The sequence below is a fragment of the Cinclus cinclus genome, chromosome 3, assembly GCF_963662255.1.
Source record: "Cinclus cinclus chromosome 3, bCinCin1.1, whole genome shotgun sequence".
Lineage (NCBI taxonomy): Eukaryota > Metazoa > Chordata > Aves > Passeriformes > Cinclidae > Cinclus > Cinclus cinclus.
The window spans coordinates 95,489,214-95,499,234 of NC_085048.1; the positions used below are offsets into that span (position 1 = coordinate 95,489,214).

Here is a 10,021-nt window from a genome sequence, read left to right on the forward strand (position 1 = left end):
CTATTCTATTTTTAAAAGAAGTTGATGTATTTCTTTTTAATGCTGAGCAAGTTCATTGATAAAAATATTTAGAATCATAATCAATGCTGGTTTTCTCTGTCCTGCATTTTAAAGTTGGAAAAAGCAGCCCTAGATTATACCACATTCAAGTAATTAAGAAAAACAGTAGAGCGTTTTGAAAATCCAAACACTAGAGCTTTGAAGCAGTTCCCTTTCTCCCTCCATGTCCATTAACAACATTGCTTAGGGATTGAACCTATTTCCTTCACAATTTTCTTTCATCTTAACTGATTTCTTATCTCAGGCTTTTAAGCTGCATTAATTCAGTGCCAACAAAACAGTGCTGACGACCTTGGTAAGGTCAAAAATGGGTTTACGTGACATTATTTCTCTAGATCGCCAAGTATTTTAAAAAATTATAATGCAAGTGAGGGAAAATTGAGTAAATTATCACAAAGAAAAAGGAGTTAAGTGTATCTAGAAAGACAAACAATCCTTCTAGCCCAGACTGTTAAACCACATTGCAAGTTAAGCCATCACAACTGAAAGAACTGCAAATGAGCAAAATCAGCTTACAGTGGAAGAGGAGGAGGAAGGGGAGAGAATACTAAAACTTTGTTTTCTGCTGCATTTCCTAGACTCACAAAGGTTAGGGCAGAAAAGCAGAAGCTATATTGTCCTGCTTTAATAAAAAGATGGTATTAATATAAACAGAGAATTGCTAAGAAAGAGCTCATATAGGGAGGTCAGAGACGGAAGTTCCACAAGGAAACAATAGGAAAACGTACAATTTATCCCATTACAGACAAGAGCTATGTCACAAGGTTCTTAAAAACCATGAATAGCACTGTAAACATGATCTTGATGAGACTGATACAAAGCCAGGTATTAAATGGGATTGCAAAGGCTTATAATAAAAAATGGAAGGATGTATAAACAGGGTTTAACAGAACTCACTCAAAGAACTCAAGTTTCCCACTAGCAAACTGAATGGCAGAGTAGAGGACATGATTATTGTATTTGTAGGTGCCAGATTGGAAGACATAATCAGGACTAGACTGCAAGAAACATGAAATTAACTTCATCCAGTCAGCATTGACAAAGTCTCTGCAAGATTTGTCTGATTTTGAGACACTAACCGAGAAAAAGTAACAATGGGAGACAGTGTAGCTAGATTAAAACAAAAAAATAAAATGCCTGGCTGACTATTTTATGATCAACCAAATGGAAAACATTTCTCATTAAAGACCAAATTAACTGGTTTGTTTAAGAGAAGGAGGAAAAAGCAGATAAAAATGTTTATAATCTCAAGCAGCTACAAGGATTTTGTAAAGAGGAAAAGAATAATCTATTATCTCCAATGACAGATTTAAAAAAATATTTTAAATTAATTGAAGCAAAAGACATTCTAGAAAATCTAGAAAAAGAGGTTCTAGAAAATCTAGAAAAAGATTTCTCAACTGTGAAGATGTTTTCCATTGACAATCCCCACCAATTAAAACCATAATGAGCAACACCACTTCAGAGGGCATGGGTGAAGTTAATCCTGCCTTGAGCCTTTTTAGTCTTGTCATCTATGTCTGCAAGAGGTCTGCAACCTTGTTTCTGACATATATTTAAAGAGCCCCCTACAGTCACACAAATTTCACATTTGACTGAGGGAATGTGCTGGGTTTGTGTGGCCAGGTTTAGGTAACAGAGGGACTACAGGGTAGATTCTGTTAGAAGATGCCAGAAGCTTCCCCCATGTCCAAGAGAGCCAATTCCAGCCAACACTGCTGGCTAAAGTCAAGCCAATTAGGAATGATAGTAACACCTCCATGATAATGTATTTCAGAAGGAGAAAAAAGTTATTGAGCAGATCTAACTGCAGACAAAGAAGAGCAGAGTGAGAATATATGAGAGCAACAACTCTGCAGACACCAAGGTCAGTGCAGAAGGAGAGGCAGGAGGTGCTCCAGGCACCAGAACTGATGTTCCCCTGCAGCCCAAGGTGGAGAGCCATGGGGATGTAGAGGTCCACCTGCAGCCTGTGCCGAAAACCTACACTGGAGAAAGTGGATGCCTGAGAGGATGCTGTAATCCTGTGGAAGGTTGTCCTGGCAGAGACCTGTGGACCCATGGAGAGAGGAGCCCATGCTGGAGCAGGTTTCCTGGTAGGTCTTGTGACCCTGTGGGGAACCCACACTGTGCATGAAGGACTGCACCCTGTAGAAGAGTGTCCTCTGGTGCAGTAGTTAGAGAAGATGGCATCCAGCCAGAGTCAACCCACTACAGTGGTTAAAACACCAACTTAAAAAAAAAAAGATCTAAAGAGTTTTTACTATTATATAAAGAATTGTTCTGAGATGACAAAAAAATAAATTCTTACCAAGCAGATCACCTGACAGATTGACAGGCAATATCACACACACGGACAGAATGCTGATAGCAATCAGCAAGCAGATGATGTGACGCTGGAAGGCGAGGTAATGGATGGCATCTTCACCACACCTCTCGTGAATCTCATCATCACTGCATCAGACAGAAAAGAACATGGTCAGCTTGCTTAGTCTTCTTGGGAGTGCTTTATGAGCACACTTTAAATCCTCAGTCTACTCAGTGATATCCCCATCCCCATCAATCCCTACTGGCTTTCAAAATGGCTGTGTTCTTCCACTTGTAAATTCAGGCTCCAAAAGTGTATTTTTCTTGTGCAATACTGCCACACAAGACTTAATGCTAGGGAATTTAAGAAGGAAACAATAATCTGGAAAGCAAACATGAATCCAAATTCTTTTTGGACTATAAGAGGACAAAGTCTTTTGCTGTGACCGCCTGCTTTATGCCAGTCGCAAGCCTAGCTCTCCAAATTTAAGATCAGTGACAGTATTCACTCATCTCCATAAAGGCTCCCTGTGAGGCAAATTACAACAGAACCACCTCACTCTTATTACACCCTGGTAACAGGAGATATAAAAGACTTTGGAATGAACTCTCACCATCTCTCCACTGTCAGCAAATTACATCATTATAATAGGAGAACTTGGAAAAGGAAGGAACTGAACTAGCAAAAATGGACAAAGACAGGCTTAACCCCACTCCATTCATACTTCAGTGTATCCAAATTAGAAATTGATTTTTAAACTCATGATCTACTATGCCCCAAGAGACATAAAGAACACACATCACATGTCAAACATTCAGTTTCTGAGAAACACTGGAATGGACTTCCCCTAGTTAGTCAGTTCCAGCCCCAGTTAAACCACCAGTTCTCCACAGAAACCCTTCCAGGGAAATCCCACTACCTGCCTGTGGCCCTACTGGCTTCAAACAGGGGAACACACACAAAGTATTCTTGGAAGAGTAAAATCCTATAGTGTAATTATTAGCTCTGAATCCATATAAATGCTATGGATTCACTCAGATTCACACACTGCCCCAAGACTGGGAAGTCCCTGGGTGGCTAGCAGGACAACTGTATCCAGCAAAAATATCCCCATAAATTTACCTTGTCTTCACTTCCTGTTTTCAACCAGCCAGAGGCACTGTATCAGTGCTTGTATTAAAATTCTATCTACCCAAAGGGGAAAATAGCCCCCAAAATTTTTGAATGAAGACCACCTTTCTAAATTAAAAAAGATCAAAGCAAATCACTATTTGTTTCATATACTTACTGCATCCGAAAAGCAGATGTAATCCAAGAACAAAACCCCTATAAATAAAAGAAAGAAGTTTATAGGAGCTGACATACAAGAAATAGAGTTCAATCCATCCAATTAAGACAAGTCTTTCTATTAAGACAATCTCTTAGCTGAAAAGCTGGTAGTTTTTTGGCTCTGAAATACAAGGGTCTAATACAAGTTAATTAGTTAAATGCTCGTTAAAAACACTGCTGTGTTTCTACAATGTTGATTACATTAACAGAAAGGCTTCCTATATAGGTTTACAAATCCCCCAGTGAAACTGGATAGAAGAATTCACATCTCACTGAGTGTCCCACTATGGTTCAAAAAAACCCCTTCTCTCTCAAAAGGGCTCTTCTTTCAGGTGAACATTATCCAACTAAACAGACACATGTTACTCAACAGCTGAAGTTGCTTTAGGGTTTTAAAAAGATGAAGTAAAGTACACAAATAGCAGAGCAATCCTGATCAAACACTAATATGCTTTTGATGCTCACACAAACAATTAAATACAAGGTAAGATATTAAGTTGATGCATGTATATACAAAATATAGAAAACTTAGGATGGACAACTCTTGCATGGTTCGTTCTGAAGAGGTGTAGAGGTGTACCAATTCAACAACTTCAGAAAAACCATGGAGGGAGCCAGTTAAAAGTTTGGCCAAAATATCACCCTCCACTCCAAAGCAGTTTGATTATTAAGAGTGCTTAACACTATTATTAGCCTCACATTTCCATCCAGTTTTCTCAACACTGTCAAGAAAACAAAGTATTGTAAAGAGCAACTAGGTTTTATTTGCAATGTGAACACAATGTAACTTTTGGAAATGCTATCCCAGTACAAATTATTTACTAGTCTTTTTTTTTTCACTCTCTCCTCCCCCTTTGAAACACTAACATATAGTCCCTCTCTAAATAAAAACAAAACAAAAAAAAACCAAAACCCAGACTTACAAACAATTACTCAAGATACAGGTTTTATGATACGGCAATAGTTTGTCAGGTAACAGAGATTATGCATGGTTCTATAAAACACAGTTAACGACGCATTCTTAATTTTTCCATAGAGATAAACTTCCAGTTTAATGATGGTTCACTGGACTATATGGAATACCAAATTACAGCAGATTTCATTCAGGAAGTATTATCTAGAATACTTACCTTGTCATATTCAAGATCTTCAGGTACTGATGATGATGTTGACAACCGGTTATATCTTGATTCACTAAAACACATTAAATGATGCTTTTAAGAATCTTTAACAGCAGATGATGGAGTTCTACCAAATTATTTCAACTTTAACAATTCTGACTAAGGGATGTAGTACAAACACAGTTTTGCATTCATGAAAGCTGTGGTTTTCACCCTGTAGCACATGCTTGATTATACTAACTTGTGTATGTCTCGTGTTGAACAGAGGACACCAAAGCTCCCAGCATGAGAGCACATAAATCAAAAGAAAATAGCATTTTATCAGGATATTCAAACCACAGTGATGTAACAGAATGCAACACAGGTTTGGGAGCCTAGCCAGCATCAGATTTGCAAGATGGCTTCCTGTTTGGATATTCCTAACTACAAGACATCACTTCTTTTCCCTCCACCTTTCTTCCTTTATGGTACAGCCACCGCTCAGAATTTCTCCCCACAACTGAATCCCCCGCAAAGCTACCTCCTCACACAAACAGTCCTGTAGCAAGGATAGAAGCATTTAGAAACTCTGTAGCCCTCAAAAGTAGCAGAGTGCCTGTTTTCAGTTTGTTGCTAAAAAGAAATGTTGCAATGGTAATTACAGGAGGACGCCTGTGAGAATGGACTGGGCTCCTACGTCTCTAATTTCGGGCAGCAGGCTCAGTTCACAGTCCAGCAGGACAAAAACACAGGCTCCTGGGTGTCTGACTGCTCCAGTTTGTTGGTCCCATGCCTCCACAGCCCAGTACCAGAGCACCTTCATGACTGCTGCCTCAGCCAGCTAGATTAAAGCCTTCTCAGTTATTGCCCATTTTATTTTACATCATCTATCTTTCACAACTGTTCATAGATTACACTTAAAAACAGGCTTTGAGTTTTCCTGTTACTCAGTCATGAATTTGCCACAACTTGATTTCAGCAGAAAGAGGTTGCCTGTTAAAGTTTCCCCACTTCACACACACAGACATCTTAGATTTTAAATACCACAACATATCATCCTACAGAAAAAAAAATAAAATAAATAAACAAAAAGCTCACTTGAAATATTATTAAAAATCAGTGAAGAATTTCAGAAACCTGCAATAATAAGTCTTTAGTTTGGAACCCTTGGGAGATTTTGTGTCACAGGCTGTGCAGGGAGCTCTGCGACTACACTGGGCTTGAGCCAAGATAAACAAAATGGTTAATATGCCTCTGTACAGAAGCACACTGCAAACATCAATGTGCAGCATGTCAGCAGACAAGCAGTCTATTTCCTTACCTCCACTTCCTTAACTCACAGCTGCACGATGAAATTCATGGGAATGGAAACAGGACTTACGGCTGAAACCAGGGACAGTAACTCTCTGAGAGGGATGTATTCCACACAAAGCAGTGGGAGGGCATTTTTAATAAACAAGTGCATGTGAAGACAAACATATTTAATTGATACAAATGCACATGATATAAGCCACATTTACTGTACTTTCCTTCTAATTTCAACAAGTCAGTCTGATTGCATATCTTTTTTACCTCTCAACTTCTGACACCAGAGCAACACGACCGTAGTCCCAGAATCTCTTTCTTATAATGGAAAACAATAATATTAAAATCTAGAAAATAAAAAAGAAGATATTAAAATATTTATTTTTCCTGTTTCATAAAAATCATTCTTAGGTGTGTAAGAACTGACCAAAAACATGCTGTCCTAGCTCCTAAGTCAATTATCATATGCCAACCAACTCAGTAGTGGCCATGCTACAGACCAAGCTGTCTGGGATCAAAACTACCTATCTCTGATCTCTGCAATGTATTTTTAATCTGCCCCTTACATTTTCCCTTTTTGAAAGAGACAAAGGAAACAAGAAAGAAGTTCCGTCACTGAGTATTTCATTGAATAATTTCTTTCTTTTTTTTTCTTTTGTTTTTTTTTTTAAGAAACAAGTTGCTCTACAGAAAGCAGTGAAGTTACAAGGCCTGTTTTCTATGCATATGTAGTATACACCCTCACTTTCTGGTTCCTCCTCCACCCCATACCTGTTTGGCTGGAAAGTGGTGTTAGTGATGCAACTTACTGGGATCAAATACTGACTGGCCAGACAGGATATATGTCCAGATTATCTCTGTGTGAAGATTACAGTTAATTTCCACATTTCACAATGAATATAACCTTCTTATGAGAGCCTTCCTCCTAAAAGGGAGGATTAATTTAGATCTTCCTCCTTCATCTGGTCATTAAACTTGGTGCAAGTAGGAAAGTTCTCTAGATTCTTCACAACTGTGGTTGAAATTGGCTACAGCATTCTACAGTTACTAGGCAGGACTGCCTGACAAAAATAGGTATACAATGAAATATATGAACCTTACTTCCTTTGGAAACCAGCCTAGAAATAACATATCAGGAACCCATCAACTGACAGTTAATGAAAGGATATGCAGTAAAAATGTCATGAAAATAAGCAGTTGATAAATAATTTTCAGTACTTGGTACTTGAAGACGAGAGGAGACTTCTTCACTGTGCCCAACTCTCTACCTAACCCTGCTTGAGTGCAGAGCTCAACAGCAAGGAACTCAAAAGCAGATTCAGTGTCTTAAAACTGAGCCCCAGCTTTAAAAAAAAAAAAAAAAAAAAAAAAAAAAGGCAAACACTTCAACTATTTCTTATTAAATGCTGTGCCTTTGATGACACAGAACTGTAAATATTATACATCCTCAGAAAATGGATTTATGGTAGCCTACAGCACATCAACAGCAAAGAATGCCACTATATAACTTTGAGGAATATCCTCTACATTCCTACAGGACTACCAGCTCAGACCACAGGCACTTGAAGTTTCTTTACAGCAGATTTCTAGAACTCAGAAACTGTTATCCCTTTAGCTTATTTTACTACCACAGACCCTCTTCTCAGGTCAATTTGCAGGTCTGCAGCCCTGTTTCTTGTGACTACCTAGACCAAGCTTGCAAAAATAACCACAAGTTTTAGTGCAGTTTCAGGCTTGCCCTGGAGCCCCCAGACACCAACTAATCATATTCCAACTTTTGTCAGGACTGAGCTGGTCAGTACATTATTTCATCTTCATCTACAGTTTCAGGAAATCTAATTTTTAAAAAGCTGATTTTACAAAAGGCAATATAATATGGAAAATCTGTCATTTCACAGCCAAGCAAGTAATGGTGTCCCCATCCTGAAAATGTACACAGTACTTAAACCCAAATGTTCTTGCAGTTAAGATAAAACATGAAAAATTGAGCTACAATCACAAAATTTACTGACTCCACACATAGATGCTGTAAAACTCTCCCTACGTCTACACATCCAACATACAGTGACACCACCACCCCATATGTATGCAAATATTCATCAACACTTGAAAAGCATTTTGATGCTCCCAGTATGGCCTCTATTCATTTCTTACTCTGAACATTCTCCGAAACCAAATTCCAACCCAATAAATAAGAGAATTCTCAACAATCTAACTTTTGAGAAAGCCGGAAGTAGTTTCAATACAAGAAACAGAAAACTGGGCTTACAAAAAAGAAGGTAACATCAAGCAGCAGGACAGTTGGGATTCCACCAAAAGTTACCCCTTGGAGCACTGTGCTGCCCTGGGCAGTGCTGTAGCAGTAAGTTTCATTTGTTCTGTTGAAAGGTCCACTCCTGTTCCCGAAGAAGCCTAGATGAGAATGTCCAAAACCCAGAAAATAGAAAGGGTTCATTTTGTCTATCCCTTTAAAAGATAAAGAAAGGGAAAAAAAAAAAAAGAAGAAATGGTGAAACCAACTTACGAAAAGCCTGGTTGGTATTTGGGAGATATACTAATATTACAAGTATAAAAAGTGCAGGAAGATGAAACCAGAAAACTACTTTGGAAAATAAGGTGCCTTTGACAATCTCTTCCCTTCACATGTGAAATATTTTACAATAACCGGCAGGTTCAGCTACCAGACAAGAATTCCAGACATTTAGTGAACCACATCCTCTACAGAGATCTGAGGACAACTGTAGAAGACCCCTTCCCAAAAAAATTTCCCAATCATTTAATACATAACATCAAACTATATATTCCAGCCTGGGCTGTGATTCTAGGAATCACATAGGGCATTATATATTCCAACAACAGCAGTTTGAAGATTTTGGTCCTAGTTGATGAGCTTGTGTGAATGCACTAGCTTGTGAACTTTGTATTTAAATGTCAAAATCTTCATACCATTAACAGGTTCACCACTAATTCTACTGAAGAGAACGGCTACACAAATACCCATTCTTCTTTCTGTTCTTGGAATATTGGGGGATTTTCCTTTTTAAAATTATTCAGATGAAAGGATCAGTAATTACAGTATGCCACAAAGAAGAAAGAACAAAGCGTATTTCTCAGAAAATAGCCATCTACTTCATTTTAGTCAACTAACCTGATCAGATAATGTGGTACTGTACAAGAATGCACGAGATTTGGCTATTGATACAAAGTTCTTTTTATCAGTGCAGGCAATTGCTGGTTTATTTTGGGACATTCCACTTCAAACATTTCCTTTCTTGGATCTTATTAACTTGCTGATTCCCGAATAGTGCTTCATGCAGAATACACTTCTGACTGATAAATTCACAAAGAAACCACTCCCTGTTAAAGCTCAGTCCTTCAGAAGCAAATATTGTAGGTCCTCATCACACAGGTCCAGGGACACTACTTTTGGGATGTCGTGCCTCTAAGAGAAACGCACATGTCTCTGACAACAGCACTATTCTGGATGCTGAAAACGAAAAAAAAAAAAAAAAAAGAAAAGAGATACAAGTAACTAAATATTTTCCTTTTAAACATCGGAGAAACAGCATGGAGAATACTCCTCCCAAAACAGCATTTGCTAAATGTTGGACAGTGTGGCTTGGTGATGAACACACTTTCTCAGCTGACGTGTTTCATCACAGAGAAAAAAAAAAAAAAAAAAAAAAAGAGAGAAAGAAAGAAAAAAGCCCCAACAACGCCCACAAAAGTTGTGCCGTGACTCTATCCTTGCTTTCTACGGACTGAAATCTAGTGCTGACTGGGGGAAAAAAAAAAAAAAAAGGCATTTTTGAAGACCTTTCGGGAATCTTCAGCACAAGCTTGCACGCTAAACTCCAAGCAACACACTGAAGTTTATCAGACACTGCTTCCAATTCCCGAAAGCTGCTCTTTTTAAACA

General features: G+C 38.3%; 1 protein-coding gene across 2 annotated transcripts in view; it reads right to left on the bottom strand.

Annotated features, from left to right (window-relative positions):
* The window catches only part of TMEM63A (transmembrane protein 63A), a 30,088-nt gene extending 20,067 nt beyond the window's left edge, over nt 1-10,021 (bottom strand). The window contains exons 1-6 of one of the 2 annotated variants that reach the window (XM_062490482.1): nt 9,251-10,021; nt 8,372-8,568; nt 6,370-6,449; nt 4,828-4,891; nt 3,657-3,694; nt 2,372-2,514 (exon numbers count right to left, since the gene is read on the bottom strand). In XM_062490482.1, the coding sequence (XP_062346466.1) occupies nt 2,372-2,514; nt 3,657-3,694; nt 4,828-4,891; nt 6,370-6,449; nt 8,372-8,557 (511 nt within the window). In that variant the 5' untranslated portion in view covers nt 8,558-8,568; nt 9,251-10,021. Of the gene's footprint in view, nt 1-2,371; nt 2,515-3,656; nt 3,695-4,827; nt 4,892-6,369; nt 6,450-8,371; nt 8,913-9,250 lie in introns of those variants that run through there. The other variant, XM_062490481.1, reaches the window with a different exon arrangement.